General features: G+C 43.3%; 1 protein-coding gene across 6 annotated transcripts in view; it reads right to left on the minus strand.

Moving 5' to 3' along the window:
- Nucleotides 1-20,729, minus strand: part of SH3TC2 (SH3 domain and tetratricopeptide repeats 2) — a 57,856-nt gene that overhangs the window by 28,980 nt on the left and 8,147 nt on the right. For 3 of the 6 annotated variants that reach the window (XM_058719707.1, XM_058719701.1, XM_058719703.1), the window contains exons 2-7: nt 11,996-12,094; nt 8,849-8,976; nt 5,771-5,876; nt 4,188-4,331; nt 2,936-3,137; nt 2,084-2,157 (exon numbers count right to left, since the gene is read on the minus strand). In XM_058719707.1, the coding sequence (XP_058575690.1) occupies nt 2,084-2,157; nt 2,936-3,137; nt 4,188-4,331; nt 5,771-5,876; nt 8,849-8,976; nt 11,996-12,005 (664 nt within the window). In that variant the 5' untranslated portion in view covers nt 12,006-12,094. Of the gene's footprint in view, nt 1-2,083; nt 2,158-2,935; nt 3,138-4,187; nt 4,332-5,770; nt 6,179-8,848; nt 8,977-10,094; nt 11,897-11,995; nt 12,095-20,729 lie in introns of those variants that run through there. The other 3 variants (XM_058719704.1, XM_058719706.1, XM_058719708.1) reach the window with 3 other exon arrangements.

Consider the following 20,729-nt stretch of genomic DNA (forward strand, 5'->3'; position numbering starts at 1 on the left):
AAGAAAGAAAGAAAGAAAGAAAGAAAGAAAGAAAGAAAGAAAGAAATTGGCAGGAATGACACAGGGTAACTGGCTTTTAACTTTGCCAAACTAAGACATTCAAAGAAAGGAACTACCATCCACTGTCACCTTCACTTTACAAAAGAAATGATGTATTAACAAATGCAGGAAAGATCATCTCAGAATACTGGATATACGCTAAAACTGAATAAAGTTCACTCATGGCAAGCTGAAAAGCTTCCTATATCGTCCTGCTATGTCTGATTTGCCATTATCACGTAAATACTTTGTCATGCTTGGCACAAATTGACAGACCAGTGTGAAAAACATTGTGGGATCTCTCCATTTCCTTCCAACTCCTTTGGCCACTATGAGCCTCAGTCTCCCCAACTGTACAATGGGAATAATAAGAATGCTTGTCTCATAAATATTAGGAAAAGCCAAAGCGATTACATGCACAATGCCTGGTACCTGATCAACCCTCCATAAATGTTAGCCTCGTGTCACCGGTGAACAGAAAACCGCTCAGGACCCAGGGGGATTTGGAAGACTTCCCTTCTGATGATGGTCATTACTCAGCTTGATGAGTTTCCCAGCTAAGATCTAGTAATGACATATTTATAAGCTCCGTACCGTCCAGTTTACAAAGTACTAATTAAGCCCATTTTCTCAGATCCTCCCCAGAGTCCCAAGGAGATCAGAATCCCCTTTTTATAGGTTAAAAGGTGGAAGCACAGAGAAGGTATGTGATTTGTCCAAGGAACTCAGTCTCTCAACTTCTGGTTAACACTTTTTTCCGCTAATCCTGCTTTGCTTGAAATGATGGTTTTTATGTGTCTTAGTTTTGGTATTTGCGTTAACTGTTCTGCTGAAGCTACTGGCTTTTTTTTTTTTTTTTTTTTGTCCCCTGACATTTTTGATCAAGTTATTATCGACTGTGTGTTCAAGGTCAGAAATTCCCACCACTTCGTGGGTTGATGGGATCTGTAGTGCGTTAAACACCTGCAGCGCAAAAAAACCATACTAAGAGATTTTTAGATGTCCTTTGGTGGATTTCTCATGATATTCGAAGTCAGTTTTATGGTAACATTGTACTCATTAGGAACTTGTGGCACAGTAAGCTTGTGAACTGACGGAGATCACGCTGGTCTTAAGGTGTGGAGTCAGAATCTGAACCCAGAGCAGACGTCACAGCCCTGTATTCATAACTCCAGGGAATGCTTGTACTGCCTCAGATAGCTGAAAATCTTATTTATGGTCAACTGATTGATCAGATCTAATGTCTGGGTTCCATAATTCCCTGCATTTCTTTTTATAAAGTGCTATTTGGGAAAAAAAATAATAAAGTGTCATTGGAGCTCAGAGCTTATAAAATTGCACTTGGGCTAAGTTGGTTGGGAGTGGGGAGGGGCTCTAAGGGTGAAGATGAACGGAATTATATTTCAGACACTTAGAAAACATTACAGTTCATTTCTAGTAGATACATATATACTTATAGCTACATGTGTGTATGTGTATTTACGTGTACTCACATCCCTACACATGCGTACAGAGATTACCTAGAATATACGCATATATACATAATACCTAATATTGCATATATATGTAAATATATATAGACTTCATTTCTCTATTCAACAAATATTTACTGAGTATATCCATTGTGTGCCAGGCATTCTGACTCTTCCTACATTCAAGACCCATTTCACCTAACTTTAAGGGAAATTGGAAAAACGTTTTGACCAGAGATTGAGAACAGGCAGCCTGCGGCCCACATGTGGCCCACACCAGGCTGCTTATTCACCCATATGTCTTTAAATCCCTATGGTCCCTACCACTCCCCTACCTCTCCCATTCAGGCCCTCTCTGCCCCTGGGAGCATTTGTATCAATAGCCCTGGGTTGAGACTTCTCATTTCACAGGCAAGGAAACCCAGGTTATAGAGAGCAACCACTTTCTCCAAGTCCAGGGAGCAGCAGAGGCTACACAGGAATTCCCATCAATGGACTCCAAACTTGCAGATAAAGTTAGGAGGCAGGGCGATATGATCTCCCTGACAATACCGTTTTCAACTCAGCCATACCGATCTGATAGGAGCCTGTCCAATCCCTCTTCCTGGAAAAGCCACAGCTTCCTGGGTAGTTCTTTAGGAACCATCTGCCAATGGAAACGCGGGGTTTGCAAACACAGATTTCAAGAAACTGACAACAGCGAGCAGAATAGCCCGTTAAAATAACAATGAGGGTGATAATGGGTAAGTACCATGGTTATTATTCCTATTATAATGATGACCGACATTTATTGGGCATTTAGGCACTGTGAAAGGGAGAGGAAGTCAGCAGGCCTGGGATGATTTTTTTGGCTCTGCGATTAGTTGGCCAGTGAAATAACTAACAAGGGATCCCTTTCCATTATCACTGTCAAATTCTCTGCCAGAGCCAACCACACAGTCCACAGCCTGGGATCATGCATATTGTCACTCGGTATGTGACAATCTCCCGGTAGGGATTTTCAAACTTTAGTATGGAACACATCCTCTTACGTTCAAAGGGAGCTTATATAAAATGCAAATTCCTGAATCTAATCCTAACAGAGTCTGAAGATGGCCAGGGGGGCACTGAATTTATAGTAAATCCCCAGATGATTCTGATACGAATGGTCCCCAGTCCCCACATTGAGAAACACTGCATTTGGAGATCAGGCAGTAGGTCTCCTCTTAGGTACAACGTCCATCTGAAATTTTGAGTTGTCTCCAGTTTCATCAAGTTGTGCAAATTTTGACCGTTAAAAAAAATGACAAAAGACAAAAAACCATCCAGGTTTTCTTCCCTCCCTGGCACCATAGATGCCCATATGTGCAAGCATGTCTCCTCTGTTCCGTGCAGACCTCAGTTCTGCTCTGGGACCCACTCCCAAGATGCAGGTGGTTACTCACTGGTGGAAAGGGAGCGGCAGAGGTTCCAGGGCTGACACGGGCACCAGGCCCCTCTGACCAGTCACCAGGGACACGCCCTCCCACTCGGATCCGCCTTCAACTATTTTCACGGAGATTAACTCCTTCTTCCAAAGTGTCAGATACTCCCCTTCCTTCTCAGGCGGCTGAGCCACAGAGCACACGGCTCTGCAGAAGAAGTGGCCTGTAGATAATGAGAAAAGCCCCTCCAAGGAGTAGAAGGAAGTGAAAAGGGATTATCGCACAATGTAACATTTCTAACAGAAGCCGAAATACTTTTCTTCCTGGGAGTCAAGGACACAGCCAAGGGAGAGGCATCCCAGAGAGACTTTGGGATCCCAGAAGAACTGTACCAGGGGGGGAAAAAAGCCACTGAGAGGGAAGGCACTTAAATTAGACACCACAAGCTCTGAGTAATTTGTGAGAATAAGGTTTAATTGGGACTTTGCCTTGAAAAAAAAAATGAAACAAAAATTAATGAAAATACATTTAACAGAATTTCAGTTACAATTGCAAGCTTCTGCTTAACCTGAGGACCAGAAAAGAATAAGTTGATTTGGGCGAATATAATTTCTGCAACTAGATTTTACAGTAGCACAGTATGACATTCTTTCCTTCCATTGTGATTTGTGCAATGCAATCATAAACAGCATCATTTTGCAAAAGATTCTATGCAAATCTGGCTTTTTCACTGTCTGCGACGTCATCAGTTGTTAACTGATTGGTTGTAGCCCTGCTCAGATTCCTCCTTGTAAACAGATCAGCCGGTGCTCCAAGAAGTTCCCTGACACCATTTTCCTCAATTTCATAAAATCTTGCGGGGTTTGTAAGATCTGCAATTTTATTTCACAATCCAATCATATATATTTTAAAAAGGGATTCTTACTCTCGGATGCACATTAGTATTGTCTGGGCAACTTTCAAAAAATACCAAAGCCTGGCTCCTACCTCTGGAGTTTTAATTGGCCCTGGTGGAGCCCTGGCATGGGCGTCTTCTAAAAATTCCCCAAGTGGTTCTAACACCAGAAAATCAGTGAGACTGACAAATATAGCTGTTCATGGGATGTCAGTGTCAAACCAAGAGATATGTTTGGAGTAATATTATAACAGGTGGGTTCTTTATGAATATTCTCACCTTTGAATGATTTTTGCCTCTCCGTGTATCCTAATTAATTCAGGGACGCTGATAATAAATATCCACATAAAAGCCCATTCCACCCCACTCCAAGCTCACCTTCCTGTATCAGAAGTCCCAGGTATATTGTTTCCAGGTGTTTCTCATCCACGGAAACTTGGATCTCTGTATCTTCCACCAATCTGCAGTTGAGCCAGTACTTATGGTCAAAGAGGAGATGTTCCAGACATGCAGATACATAGCCTAAGAAATCAAGCCAACAAGATTCCTGGACAACGTGATTTCTGCCATTAGCTGAGCAGAAAGGTTGAGAAAGCTCCTTTTGGAAGTTCCTTCTTGGACTTCCATCCTCAACCTGACCCCATTTAACTGGCATTAGAAGAGCATAGAGAGGTAGCTAGAAAATTTCTAGAGTGAACTGATTCTTCTCAGCATCTGTTGGGAAATACGTTCCCAACACGTTTTGGGTCACCATAAATGCGCAATGAGCTGACCAAACCTAATTACCTTTTTCTAATACATCCATGGAGAAATCTCCAAGATCATAATTTGGACCCTGGGAGGTCCTGGTCACCCACCCCCTTCAAGTTTTCCTGACTTGAGTTTCAAATTTCTATGTCCCAGATGATGCAGTGGCTGGTGGGCTGCCCATGACCCACAAAGGAGTCAGGATTTTCTTTAACATCCCCTCTCTGACCCTCTCCATCAGTCATACTCAGTATGGTCTCCCTTGTTAAAACCAGACTGGAAACTCTGCAAATTGCAACTATGGGTAATAATTCACACACGCCTATAAATGTGAATGACTTATGTTAAAATTTTGCTTCTGTTTGAGACTGCCTCTTTCTTAAGATGCAAAAACCTGTTTTTTTCCATTCTGACTCTCCATTATACCTGCTTAGGCCTCGTGTGTTTTCTATAATTGTGCATCTTGTACTGTAATTGCACATAAATCACCTGGGGATCATATTAAAATACAGATGCTGGGCCAGTTGGTCTGGGATGGGTGCTGGGATTCCACTTTTCTAACAAGCTCTGCATGAGGCCAATGTTGCTGGTCCACGGAGTACACCTTAAACTGGAGGTGGGTCTTTAAATGATCACAGGAGATGAACAGTATGGAGAACAGAAAGTCGCCATGACTACCAGGGAAGCTATACCTTCTAGCCAAGAACCATCTTGACCCCTCCCTCCCTCCACAAGGTCATTTCCTAGAAAACCCTGCAGTCTGAGTCCCCTTTAGCAGATAACTTCCCATCCCTTTCTTTGACCCTTTTCCAAAAACGTGGGCTACAGTATCCAGAGCTTTACTATTCTGAGCAGCTACTCTGATCTTACTGAAGACTGGTTTCCTTTTTTTTTCGAAACCATCAATCTGTATCTCTCCCAGTCCTTTGAATTTAGTAGATCACTAAGAACTTCCTGCCAGTTGATTGATTATCTGAGAAAGTAGTCTCTTCCTGAAATCGAAGAAATGTGGCACATAGCATTTGAGGGTAGTAGTCAATATTTGCTTTAGATTTAGTTCCAGGTAGTTTGTGACATTTCAAAAGTTAACGACCCACGTTAGGGCTCTACCTCTTTCAGTTATCAGAGCTGGGCCAATTCCCCAATGTCAAGCCCTACATATTGGCTGAACTTTGATGTAGTTACATCCTCCATCTGCTTGCTCCACATCATACCTAAGTTCAAGTAGGTGGAAAACTTCCAGATTTCCTCCATGGTCTTGAAGGTGATGAGGAACTGAGCCTTCTGGGACTGGATACCCACCAACCTGGCTGAGAGGTCCTGGGTAAAGAGAACAGTGAGAAGACCTGGGGTGACAGCGTCTTGTTAATGATCTCATAGACACGCAAAATGCTTCGTATGAATTTCTTGATTGTGGCATTGATTTGTTTTTATATCACCAAAAAAAAAAAAAAAAAAAAAAAAGGAAACAACCTAAATGTCCATCAATAGGAGACTGGTGAATTATGATTCATCCACGCAATGGAATATTATAATATTACTCAGCCATAAAAAAGAATGAGGAAATTCTTGGTGCTCTGACACAGCTCCAAATATACACTGCTAGATGGAACAACAGCCACAACAGAAAGAAAGCAAAGTGCAAAGAATACCTTTTGTGTTAAAAAAAAAAAAAAAAAAAAAAAAAAGGTGTATAAGGGAAGGGGAAGGATAGATAATAGAAGGCACCTTGAAAGAAACTTTGATTGTGAATCTATGTCTAATGAGTATTTTCATAAAGCTGACAGAAAAACCAAATTACACAGAAACAAAAATCATCCACAATCCCCCCTCCTAGAGATCATCGATGTTAACACCCTTGCATATTAACTCTGAATCCTTTTTCCTCTCCATGAGTTTGGAAGTAACTATTTTTATATAAGTAGAATTACATTATGTAAGTTGTTTTGTAATCTTTTGTAACTAAATAATATTTTGTGAACCAGCTCCCTTGTCATTAAATAATCTGCATTCTTCTTAATGGTTACATATGTCATTGCTACATTAATATAATTAATTCTTAACATTGCCCTATGGTTAGACATTTGAGTTGTTTTCATTTTCTTACCATCCTAAACAGTACCGTGATAAACATCCTAGAGTTAAATCTTTGTACACATCTTTGATAGTCTTGACGCAAGTTATTCTGAGATGTGCATTTGGGAATGCAGACATTCATGTTTTCAATCCTAAAATGCGGGGGCCAGACTGCCCTCCAGAAAGGCTGTGCTAGGCCAGTTTGCATGCTCCCCTACCCCAGTTTTTTTCAATAACTGAGAAAACAGGCCTGAACCACTATGCAGACTTGGTTTTCCCTTAAAATCTTTTTTCTGTTTCTTGTCCAAGCTTCTAGAGTTGACTATAAGGACTGATGGCCAGAACATCCTTTCTCCCCCAAACCAGGTCCTGCCATCAAAGATCAACCCCCGGAATACTGTCCTGGGAGAACCCTGTGGAAAGAAGAGGATAGAAAGAGAGGATATCTACCCTGTGGATAGAAGAGAAGAGGACAGGAGAGAGAAAGAGCCCTCAGGTCAACAAAGTCAAAACGCTGGGGTTCTCCCATACCAGGCCCCAGGAGTCCCCAGATCCTTGGAGGATGTCGATCCTGCTGCTCAAGGAACGGGCTCTAGATAAAAATTGATTTCTGGGAGATTCATCAATTGTCAGGCACCTCACAAAGATCTTTATGAACATTGCCTCATTTACTCCCAATAACCCTGTGAAAAGAGTACAATTACACTACTGAATACATTCTAAGATGCACTTTTCCCACATTTGACCATTTCTGAAACAAGAGAGAAGGAAGCACGGCATCATACTTAATTGGCAGTATTTCTTTTCTTTCCTTTGAGATATATAAGATGTTGGTGCGTTTTATAATCAAATGGCACCTCAGATTTAATAGAAAATGGTCCTCTCCACGTCAAGAAGGGCCAGGCACTTCTTGATTGCCAGGTTAAGCAATCTGCCCATGGTCACCTGTGTGTGTGCCGTGGCACCTTGGCTGGAGCTGAGATCCAGCTGACTCCAGGTCTCAGTTCTGGCACACAGGTTTGCCTGGCTCAATCCTCAACCCAGCAGACCACCTGGCTCAATCAAACCCAGCTCTTGCCCACGCCGAGAGTGACTCAAATTTTAAAAAAACTATGGTGCCAGTTAGCAGCTCGTGCCTCCAAGTTTCTGAATTCTGGAAATTAAAAAAAAAAAACACTACTATTTATAATTTATCTACTATTTATGGAGTATATACCACCACCCAAGCAAAGCCAAGCTCTCTACAGATACTGACTCACTGACTCCTCCCAACAAACCAAACACTTTCTTTCTTTTTCTTTACGTGACAGATTAATAGAACACATTTCCCTTTATAATTTGTATCAAATTAATTCAAGGACTGTAAAAATAACTAGAACATATTAGTTTATTACATAAAGTAATATTCTCTTTATCCCACCTCTAGATGCAACAATTTTTAACCATTTCTGACTTTGGCTCTCCTAGTAAGTCCCTCCTAAGCTGTAAATAATTTGGCCATACCCTTCTTCCTTGGTGTAACAACTGAAGACACTAACTACCCACTATGAAAGAGGACGAATTGGTTTTTTACTTCAATGCCTTTTTCCCTCCCATTCTAAAATGTATAGTTACTAATTTTTGATTGGCAATTTTGGTAATTTAAAAAAACACATACTTATTGGTTACCAGTGTTGAGGAAAGGGGACAGAGGAGAGTTATTGTTTAGTAGGTACAGAGCTTCCATTTGGGATGATGGAAAAGTTCTGGAATGAACAGTGATGATGGTTGCATAACAATGTGAGTGCACTTAATGTCACCGAATTACACACTGAAAATAATTAAAGTTGAGAGTTTATGTTATGCATATTTTATCACAATAAAAAACAATAAAATTCCAGTCAAAAAAATTAATTTCATTTTTTTTTAAAGTATACTTTATAGATATCATAACGATTCCCATCCTACACAGGTAAGTAACTTGTAGAAGGTCAAACAAATAACAGTGGCAGATTTGAAACCGTTTTCTCTGACTCTGCAACTCCTCGCCAGCTTCGGAGTGCTGCCTATTCTTGTTGGGCAGAAAATAGGTACCTTTTCATTCATTGTTTCCTTCAGTCAGCCCTGTTCTTGAGGGCCTACTTTGTTCCCGGCGCTGTCCCAGGTGCTGGTGAACCTTGCAGCGGCCGGACGAACACAAGGCAGGCTCAGAATTGCACCCCTCCATCCAAGCTCACCTTAAACAGTGCACGCACCTCCTGGTCCTCATTCTCCAGCGCCCAGAGCCGCCTCCTGGCTGCTTCCTGCAGGGGGCCGTTTACACACCTCTTGGAGCGGCTCTTCACACTGAAGGAGAGGGTCAGATCTTAAAGAGAAGAGAGAGAGAAATGCAATCAGGTCAGGCTGGAAATGCAATAAAAGGGAAGAAAGAATTAGATGAGGTCCAATGCTTCCCACACCTAAACCTTAAATTGGTATCCTCATTAATTAGAGATTACAAGTACTCCTAACTACCTAACAATCTTCTGAGCACCTTTTGAAAAATGTCCCCCAAGGCAGAAAAGAAAAAGAAAAGGATGAAGCCCCAGCATGTTCTGGAATCCCAGGAGTTGCTGTTGGTTATTCCTGCTTTGAACAAGGTATGTTTCTACGCTGCCTGGCACTGAATGCCGACACAAACAGGTAGACATATATTGCCTCCTGTGAATGATTTGTGAAAGTTTTGAACAAATACCAACTTATCCTTTCATAGGGAAATGTATTAATATGTCAAATGTATGATATGTCATAGATATTATGTACTTTATATACTATGCATACACCATACGTTTTTCTCTAAACCATTTCTTTCTAATAATGTTTCTATTAATGTTTGTCAGGGTAACTGGTAATGTATTAAAGTCTACCTTTAATTTCTTCAAAATGCACATTTATTCAACCACTATTGTGAGCAGAAGCTGCTTCAGGCGCTGGGATATCACAGGAACAAAATAGACACGGTCCCTGTTCTCACAGAGCTTGTATTCTAAGCAAGTAACCCATTCGGTGAACACAATAATTTCGGATGGAGAAAAGTGCTACAAACTGAATGCAATCAGGCGAACAGACAGAGGGACCAAGCACTTGGAGGCTGAGGTATGCCTTTGAATAGTGTTGTGAGGAAAGGTCACGCTGAGGAGGTTCATCTTATAACCGAACTTTGCCACATGCCTTCTTTAGACAATAAGTAGCCATCTTGTTAATAATTAGCAAACGCAAGGAGCCAAAAAGGCATTGGACTGCATAACCATGGAGGTCTCTCTTCTAATCCTAACTTGCAGGGACTTTGCAAATCCCTGAGCACTTTAAAGACGGCCCCTCTCGTGCTGACCTGGGTAACACAAGGCAGCCTGGAATCCTACCTGTAAGAGGCCCATTTTTAAACTAGAAGTCCTGAAAATGTTGTGGCTGCCGATTGGCTCCAACAGGACACGCCCAACTGACCTGACATTGGTATGAACTGCGGGTGGATGTGTGTTCCACTCCGTTCCTCCCTGGCCTGCGATCTAATCTCATCCAAGCCGTCCATCTTCAGCCGAGCGGATCCAGTCTTCTGGGAGCCTCACTGATCAGCGCGCTGACCTCTCGGAGGAGGCAGGAGGCGAAGCCCAGGGAGGCGGAGTCACACAGACCTGGGCTCAAGGCTGGGCTCCGCGCTGGCTAACTGCCATGCCCAACAGTTAATTACCTCTCTACACTTGACTTTTCTCACTAGGAAAATGACTTGTCGAATAACCTATCTCACACAGCTTTTAAGAGGCTTACAAATGAGATTATGCATATAAAGCTTTTTGTTCAGGGCCTCCAACATAGCAAATACTCACTTAACACCTTAAACGCTGGCTCTTGACCCTCACAAACTTCCCACCCCCACCCCAGTGCTACAGCAATTCCTGATCTCTCTGCTCTCATCTTGTCACACCTGTAATCAACCTTGACTCTGACTGATTCTGGGATGCCTTTTTGCCAAGCCCATCGCTCCTGTCCTTCCAAAGCCTGACCCAAACTCCCTTCTAGAATCTCTTGCAATAGCCCCGAACGAATGACAGTCCTTTCAGTGGGGATCTCCTTGCCCTGCATATGGATCCGTGGGTGTGTCACTCAAAAGACCGGATTTAAATAAGCAAACTGCTTTTGAGATCCCAACAGGTGAGAGCCATCCGTGAGAGCCTCCTGTCTGGGATCCTACAGTGCCCTCAGCATGACCAGACTGGGGAATAGATCAAGTTCACTCCAGCGTTAGTGTGAAGTGCATTTTGTCATTTTTTAAAAATCTTTCTGAAAACTGGTCGTTTAATCATGCTAATGTATCTGATTGATTTTGTCTACGCCTCTTCTGCATAAAGGAGAGATTGGCAGCTGGAGTAAAGTGTCCCCTTCTCACTCCGTGACTTTCCTGCAAACAGCGTCATGGAGGAAAACACTGAAAGATGGAAGAGACCAGCCTCGGTTGGATAAATTTCACCTACACGTACCCTCTGTTCATTGGCCTTCATGCATCGAGAAGGCAAAATGCTGACTCCACTGCCTTCAGGAAACAACAGATGGCAAGTTACCTTTTTTTCCAGGATGGCCCAAGCTGACAGACAAATAAGCAGACTGACACAAGAACACGAAAGGGCAAGGTTTTTCCCATCGTCAGCCCAGCAGTTGGACAGAATTGAAAAAATAATAATAATAAAAATAAAGAACCCGTAATGACAAGTAAGCAATATCCATTTACCTAGCTCATGTCGCTTGTAACATTCATAATGCAAATCTTTTTCGCAAATCTAACACTTGTATGCCAGACAGGAGCACATGCTTGGAGTGGCAATGAAGCACGGTGGTTATGAACAAGGACCCAGGTTTGATTGCTTTTCTCGTCACCTACTAGCTTTGCAGTGGTGGGGAAGTTGCCTTTCTCTCTGGGACTCCGCCACCTTTGCAATGGGGAGTTTGGTGGCACCTCCTAGAGGTGAGCACGTGAGAATGAGACGCGATCACTTAGCACATGCTTGACACACAATTTGCCCTCAAAAAAGGTCCCTGATGATAATATACTTTCTTTAGTATAGCAAATATATATGGAGCTCCTAATACGTGCTGGAACATGAAGAGCTTTGAGTGTCAGTCTGAGAAGCTTTAACTTAATCCTGCAGGCAATGGAGAGAGCACCGGAAGATTTGTGAGCAAGTGAATGTCATAGTCAAGCCCATGCCCACAACGATGCACTTTTGTGGTGGTGCCTAGAAAGGATAAGAGGAAGGGAGCTTGCAGATGGGAGACATAAAGAGGTTACTGTGGTATTCGACATGGATAATATTTGTTTCAACAAATAGGGCTTCTCTTTAGGGTTTAAATACCTGGAGTCATATTCTGTGACAGGAAACATTTTTCCTTGTCTTCAGATGAGGCTATAACCTCGCTCGATATGGTTGGATCCTTGGAAGGAGTTTCTTTACCTGGAGGAGAGCAAGCGAAAGATCATTTGTGTGGGTGTAAGCAAGATAGAAGCATGGACTGTAAGTCCTTGTCAAGTGACAATTTTTTTCTCCAGGGCTGGTGGCATGGAAGAATTCTCACTGCTTGCACCATTACCTTGTAATTATTTAGTACTCAACTGTTATCAAAGACCTGTTACACATGCTCCCTCAATCCTGCAGTCGCCTGGGTGCCCCTGTTTTATTTAAAATAAACAGGGGAGCCTGGGTGGCTCAGTCAGTTGAGCTTCCAACTTCGGCTCAGGTCATGACCTCATGGTCTGTGAGTTCGAGCCCCGTGTCGGGCTCTGTGCTGACAGCTCGGAGCCTGGAGCCTGCTTCAGATTCTGTGTCTCCCTCTCTCTCTGACCCTCCCCTGCTCATGCTCTGTCTCTCTCTGCCTCAAAAATAAATAAGCATTAAAAAAAATTTTTTTTTAATAAACAAACAGAACAGATTCATGCTCACACGTCAGACTGGGTCCCCTGGCTGAGTACCCTGAAGATGCTCATTCTGTGTTGAGCCTTCAAGGTCATTATAGATCTGAGGTCCATGGGTGGATCACAGAAGTGTTAGAGCAGAGCAAGACAGAGTGGTGTCATTAGGGAGATGACTGAGGCATGCATGGTTGTCATGGACCTGAAATGTACGATGGTCCCCAGACTGTCTGCCCACTAGAGTCCTGTATGAGATCTCCAAAATGTTCCTGTCTTCACAGCTGTAGAATTGGAGTGAAAGGAGAAGAAAGAGGGTCATGGCATAGGCTAGGGTTAGGAAGGAGGCTATTTTGATGGCAGAGAGTTGAAAAGAGAAGCAAATACAGCCATAAAGCATGGGGCAATGGTTATAAAAGAATAGAAGGACATTTCACAAGTATCACTGGGAAATGTGGGCCTCCTTCATGGTATCCCGAAAATACAAGAGAACTCATTGACACATTACTTGTGTGGTTACTCTGTTCCTTTGACCACGAAACTGCTCAAGGACTATCCCATGGGATCAGCATATTATGAGCACTACCTTCTCCTGGAAAGAGGGGTTAGGAATCTTGGCTCAACCACTCTGTGGGAGGCACAAGGTTAGTTCTCCCAGTTTCTTCAACTGTAAAACTGTGCTAGGTCAGACTCAAGGAGACCTACCAGCTTCCCATTCTGGACCTGTTCTTCTACTGATGCAGCCCAAGAGTGATAAGGGACCAGCAATCACACTCCATCCACTCACTGCTGATTGGTGCTGAACCCAGATTCTCACACTGCTGCCAGAGGTCTTGGCCTCCTCTCCATGCCTATGCAGCAAGATTTTGAGGCCCAGGTGGAGGACCTTCCATTTCTTCATAGCAGGAGCAGTTAGCACATTTGGGGGTGATGTATAGGGAGAATGAAATGGATTTGGGTTTGAATAGGCAGAAGGAGGGGCCCATCAGCTCACAGCCTTTCATCCAGTCCATCTCGTTAGGCATTCAGTGCTGAAAGCAATTTAGCTGGAAGGCTGGCAGTCATGAGCTATCGAGCTATCGAGCTATCGTTGAACAGGATTATTTTGTGGTTCTGCTCCCAGGAACCAAAGGTAACGGTAGCCAAAAGCCACAGGCTTGGGAATCGTGAGATAAGAGGTTGAGCACAAATCAGATTCTCCCACACCCTAGCTAATGACCTTGGGCAAGACATTTCACCCATCCATTTTCCGAGGCTTCACTTTGCCACTCATAAATGTCAGACTGATCTAAGTTAGTGTTTCTCAACTCTGACTGCCCACTTGAATCACTCAGATGGGTTTTTAAAAATAGCAGTGCCTAGGCCACATCTCCAGAAATGCTGACTTACTTGCTTCCTAGTGCAGCCCAGTCGTAGACATTCTTTTAAATTCTCCAAGTGATTCTAATTGGGCCCAGTGTTGGGAACCATACACCTAGACTGGTGCTTCTCAAACTTGAATGTATGAATTGCCTGGGGATATTGATAAAATTTAGATTCTGTCTCAACTAGGTTGAAAGCCTACGGTTCTGCCTGTCTAATGTGCTCCCTAGTGGAGCTCCTGCTGGTTCCAGGAAAACACTTGGAGTGGCGGCCTGCTTCCCTACTCTGAGACACTGAAAACTGATTGACTAGAGGCCAGAGGCTATAACAAACCCCACAAGCATCTTTTTTTCTTTTTTTGTTCTTTTTTTGGTCGTCTCTTTTCTTTTCCTCCTCCCAACCCCCAGAACAGTGAATTGTTTAAAGTTTAAATTTGAATTCCTTGACATCATTTAGAAACTGGGATACTCTCAGAGAGGGAAGGAGGCAAACCATAAGAGACTCTTAAATACTGAGAACAAACTGAGGGTGGATGGGGGGTGGGGTGGGGAGAGGGGAAAGTGGGTGATGGGCATTGAGGAGGGCACCTGTTGGGATGAGCACTGGGTGTTGTATGGAAACCAATTGGACAACAAATTGTATAAAAAAATAAATAAAAATAAAATAAAGTAAAACATATATTGATCGTTGAAAAAAAAAAAAGAAACTGGGATATTCTACATAGCTTAGATGCTTGGCTTCGCTTTGAAAACTGGAAGATCTGTAGCTCAGGGCCCTCATGTGACAGCAGTCAGCTGGAGCCCAGTGGTTGCTGCCCCTCTATGGGAATTTGTTCTTCGCTGGCCACCAGCATCCCCACATTGTCAAATTTACTCATTTACACCTGGTTCCAGCAAGCTTTGTCCTGATTGTAAGACTGCATGAAAAGAAACAACAGCCTAAGGATGATGAATGCCTGTGAGGTAAGTCCATCTCGAAGGAGTAAGTTCATGGCCACCATTTTGCATTCCTATCAGCAGTGTGAGAGAGTTCCAGTTCCTCCATACCCTCACCAACACTTGATATTATCTTCTTTTTAAATTTAGCCTTTCCATAGGTGTGCAGTTTTATCTCATTGTTTCAATTTACATTTCCTCAATAACTAATGGTGTTGAACATTTTTATGTTCTTATTTGCCATCCATATATTTTCTTTTTTTTCCCCCATTCATGATTTTATTTTTATTTTTATTTTTTTTGCTTTAAACAATTTTTTTAATCTTATTTTTTAAAATTTACATCCAAGTGGGGCGCCTGGGTGGCGCAGTCGGTTAAGCGTCCGACTTCAGCCAGGTCACGATCTCGCGGTCCGTGAGTTCGAGCCCCGCGTCAGGCTCTGGGCTGATGGCTCGGAGCCTGGAGCCTGTTTCCGATTCTGTGTTTCCCTCTCTCTCTGCCCCTCCCCCGTTCATGCTCTGTCTCTCTCTGTCCAAAAATAAATTAAAAACGTTGAAAAAAAAAAAATTAAAATTTACATCCAAGTTAGTTAGCATATAGTGCAACAATAATTTCAGGAGTAGATTCCTTAGTGCCCCTTACCCATTTAGCCCATCCCCCTTCCCACAACCCTTCCAGTAACCCTCAGTTTGTTCTCCATATTTATGAGTCTCTTCTGTTTTGTACCCCTCCTTGTTTTTATATTATTTTTGTTTCCCTTTCCTTATGTTCATCTGTTTTGTCTCTTAAAGTCCTCATATGAGTGAAGTCATATGATTTTTGTCTTTCTCCGACTAATTTCACTTAGCGTAATGCCCTCCAGTTCTATCCACGTAGTTGCAGATGGCAAGATTTCATTCTCTTTTTTTTTCAATATATGAAGTTTATTGTCAAATTGGTTTCCATACAACACCCAGTGCTCATCCCAAAAGGTGCCCTCCTCAGTACCCATCACCCACCGTCCCCTCCTTCCCACCCAAGATTTCATTCTTTTTGATTGCCGAGTAATACTCCATTGTATGTATATATACACCATATCTTCTTTATCCATTCATCCATCGATGGACATTTGGGCTCTTTCCATATTTTGGCTATTGTTGAGAGGGCTGCTATAAACATGGGGGTGCATGTGTCCCTTTGAAACAGCACACCTGTATCCCTTGGATAAATGCCTAGTAGTGCAATTGCTGGGTCATAGGGTAGTTCTCTTTTTAGTTTTTTGAGGAACCTCCATACTGTTTTCCAGAGTGGCTGCACCAGTTTGCATTCCCAACCATCCATATATTTTCTGAATGAAAGTATCTTTATAAACTTTTTGCTCCATTTAATTAGGTTATTTACCTTCTTATCACTGAGTTATAAAAGGGTTTTTTTTTATGTTCTGGATATAAGTATCAGATACATGGTTTTCATGTATTATTTCCAAGTCTGCAGTTTCTTTTTCATTCTCTTGTTAGGTTTATTGGGGGGGGGAGAAAGGCTATCAGCAAAGAGATCAGTAGGATAAGGGGGAATGAGCTTTGCATACACATGAGAGAGCAGAAACCAGTCTTTACATACCACAGAAGTCAGTGATCATGGGGCTAAAATTGATAAATATTGTAGGGCTAGGAAAGGGAGAGAAATGTAGAATAGAAACAGCGAGCAATAGGGAGCCATGAAGGGAATCTTGAGCCTGGGGATGGCAAAACAGTATTGGAAACTCTACCTTGGGGGGTAGCACAAGAAGGACAGGGAGAAGAAAAGGCAAAAGGCGGGGAGGCCAGCTTGAATGGCAATAGGGAACATAAAGCGTGAGACTGTGGACTGTGATCTTGGCAAATGAGAAGTGAAGGAATACAGTGAATCACGTGGTATTTTCAAGTAAGGAAAGAGAAAGCATCTTGACGAATTGAATACGAGAGATAAAACTAAGGGAGAGACAATCATTACAGAAAAACGAATAGATAGAGGGATCCGAGAGATAATGTAGTTCTACTCCTCATTTTACCGTGGAGAACCTAAGGCCCAAAGAGGAGCAGTGATTTTACCAAGGTCACATAGCAAGTTAGCCGCAGAGTCAGAGGCCATCCAGATCACTGGGGGCGGACCCCGCTGCCACCATTACCTTAACCCTAACTGGGAATTCAGGGCTCTAATCTGGAAGCATCTCCCTTCCAGAAACTTGCTGGACAAAAGCATCTGCACTTACTTCTCCCCTCCTTGCTCTTACCCACCACCCCTACTTTAAGAAGCAAGTGTTGCCCTGCGTGCTTTCTTCCCCCCACCTACGTACTTTTTCCTTCTTTGACCTGACAGTCACAGCACCAGAAGTCTTTATGATGGAAGCCTACTCTGTCCTGGTTGGGGCAAGTGTCAAATTAGAACTACAGCTACATCTATCTCCACGGACATATCTCCAATCCTAATGTTGGCGAAGAGGGGAAAAAAGAAGTTGCACGATGCTATCATCTTGTTTAAGTATCAAAATCTGCAGAAGAAATTCTTTGCAACGATTACGGGTACATGGACATGTACTAAAAGCACGAAACCGCTGAATTAATGAAAGTAATTAACTTTAGGGAGAGAGAGAGGGAGGGAAATGCGACTAGGAGAGAACTACCAGGGGACCCTACTTGTGTCTGCAACGTTTTTTTTTTTAAGTAAGAGAATAAAATAAAGATATTCTGAAGCTAATACGGTATAATGTTCAAAACCTGCTAAAGCTAGACGGTTGGTTTATTGTTCCGATATTCTCTATTATGAGTAAGTTCGAAATGCCCCACAAGCTTTTTAAAGTTCAAATACTAAGCATCATTTACTATTGGCAGCATTCTCCCTCAATTTCCTATTATTATACTCATGATTCACGTCTATCAAAAATGTTGAAAGTTAAAACCACCAATGATCAACGTAGGCAAATGTTCTCTCTCACATCCTCCGTTTCAGAGTGTAAGGCTGCCAAATTTCCTCAAGAATGTGTTGAAGATAAGGGGGCAGTGCTAGAAGCTTTTAGATTGATGAACTTTGACATGACTTGCTCCGGGCTCCTAAGGGAGCAACTATAATTTATTAAACTGTGGCAAGAATACCCAAGGGTCCAGGAAGTCAGACAAGACGGCAATTGACCAGAACCAGCATGTGCAATCGGGAGATCTTTGTGAGGAAATGAGAAACGTCACAGGGAACAGACGCTTCAGGCAGAGCCCATGTGTGAGAATACATATCACCTGGGGTCGCCAGAGCCAACACTCCTCACTGTGTGACACCCCAGCAAGCCGGCGAGGCATCAGTCCAGAGCTCAGTGCTACCAAGAGCCCTTTCCTTTCCTGCCTCCCTCACCCTGAGGACTGTTGGCCCTTGCTCTTTGCTCCCCCTTAAACAGCTGTAATGGCAGAAGCAGCCAGAAACAGGACCACTGTGGAGCCAGGAGTTAGGGACAAGGGTTGTGGGAATAGTCTTTTCTAGTGAACAAGAAAACAGCCCACAATTACTGAGGGGTTATCAGAACCCAGCCCCTGTACTTAACCCATGAGATGAGTTACCTGATTTAATCCTCACCAAAAATTCCATATGATAGATAGTACCATTAGATCCAGGTTACAGATAGGAAACTAAGGTTTGAAGAGTGTAAGAGACTTGCCCAAAGTCACAGAACTACAGAGTCGCTCCAGGATGTGTCGCATACCTTGTTCCATGTCTCCAGGATACAAGGGGGGGCCGAAAAGGCGATGTTTATATCAACAGTCCTCAGACCTACAACAGCCATATCATCCTCCCTAGGGAAAGTCCCCGACAAGCACAGAAAACAGTTTGGAAAATGGCACGAAAAGCCTCAATAAAGTAAATAGTAGGTTGACTCTTGGTGAACTAGTGGATTCAGGATCCCAACCACTTACTGATGCCACAATTCAGGTGAAACAATAAAATAACTGGTCAATAAGGTCGTAAGAATTCTGAGGATGCTTTCTTCAGTGTCGGTTGGTTGGTTGGTTGGTTGGTTGGTTGGTTGGTTGGTTTGGGGCCACGGAACTCTTGTACCTGAAATCTTGGGCTGAGGACAGGGTGTCAGACAGAGGCAGGGCTGCTCCAGCTGAACCTGAGGGTCGGAGAGCAGGAGCAGAGCTCCCTAGGGCTCCTTTGCAGGCCGAGCCTACAACGCCTCATCTTACAGATGAGCAAACAAAGACCTAGAGAGAGAGCTTGGTACGTTAGGGTCATAGAAATGTAATTAATATGTGCTTAATTTCTTGTGCTTAATTAACCGTGTGCCAGGTCGGTTTAAGTGTTTCACATGTAGGCTTAATCCCTACCATAGCTCTATGGGGAATGCATAATTATATCATAAACCTATAGACAAGGAAACTGAAACAGAGAGGTTGAGTAAATTGCTAAGGCAAGTCAAAGAACCAAGATCAAATCCGGATGCTTTGGCCTCAAAGACCAGGCAATTAACCATGATGATGCCTGCCCAGTTAAAGGTAGGCTGAGTCAGATCTAGATCACTGGCTTGCGGACCAGTGATCCTTCCTGTGCCCCCACACTCCGTTCACTGTCTGTTCCCATGGGGTACAATGGCAGCAGGACTTAAGGGAAGGATCCGAACAGTTTATAAACCTTAGAAGTCTGGAGAAACAAAATGTTTTCACAGCTAAAGATCATGTCTTTTGTGCTACGGGCATCATTTGGGAATTTGTTTGCCTTGGCTCGGGGTCCTCCTGGGCTCCCCTTCCAAGGAATCACGTGGTACTTCTGGAAGACATGGAATCCTAACAAGGGTTAGGAATGATTCCTTGGCATGGTGCTCTCTTATCTCCCAAGTAAGTCCTCCCTGACTCTGCCAGCTTCCCACAAAGCTGCCACACATCCTGATAAATGCCATACCCCAGATGGCAGGGCCCCACCTTGGCCTTGCTCTGAAAAGAAGCAAGAAGCTTGCGTTAGGGTGACTTAACCACGCTGGTTGCCTGGGACTGTCCTGCTTTTAGCACTGACTGTATCCTGAGAAAGCCCTCGGGCCCAGGCAAACTGGGATGGTTGGTCACCTAATGTCAAGTCTCAGATGACTTGACAATTTCACAGAGCAACAACTCTCCATGGTCTCAAGATGTACCAAGAAGGGGTGGGGGGGGGGGGAAGAAAGAGGGAAAGAAAGAAAGAAAGAGAGAAAGAGAGAAAGAATGAGAAAGAAAGAAAGAAAGAAAGAAAGAAAGAAAGAAAGAAAGAAAGAAAAGAAAGAGAGAGAGAGAGAGAAAGAAAAAGAAAGAAAGAAATCAGGGGCACCTGGGTGGCTCAGTCGGTTAAGTGTTTGACTCTTGATTTCTCTTCAGATCATGAGCTCGAGTTTGTGAATTTGAGCCCCACATCGGGCTCTGCCATGACAGTGCAGAGCCTGCTTGGAATTCTCAATCTCTCTCTCTCTCTCTCTCTCTCTCTCTCTCTTTATCTATCTCTGCCCCTCCCCCCAGTTCTCTCTCTCTCTCTCAAAGTAAATAAACAAACTTTAAAAAAATATATCACTCTGTAATAGGTAGGAGGCAGGAAATTGCCTGTTTTTCTCAGGTAACAGTGACCCTGATGAAAATAGGGTTGTGGGACGGAGGCCAAATTTGTGACCACGCATGGGCCCCAGAGACTCGCTGCCTGAGGTTTCTTCCTGACCTAGGGAATCCTGGGAAGAAAGGACGGAAGGGGTTAGTCACACCCTGCAAGCCAAGAGCAGCACTGGCTCCCCACAGAGTGAGCTCAAAGCCTCGCCCTTCAGGAAAAGTAGAAGCTTCCCAGGCTCAACTCCTTTCTCACAAAACCCGAACAGCAAATACTGAATGAGGGACGGAGGAGAGGGAGCCAGAAAGCACGGCCATCTCC

This window comes from Neofelis nebulosa, chromosome 1 (assembly GCF_028018385.1).
Source record: "Neofelis nebulosa isolate mNeoNeb1 chromosome 1, mNeoNeb1.pri, whole genome shotgun sequence".
NCBI classification, from domain to species: Eukaryota; Metazoa; Chordata; class Mammalia; order Carnivora; family Felidae; genus Neofelis; species Neofelis nebulosa.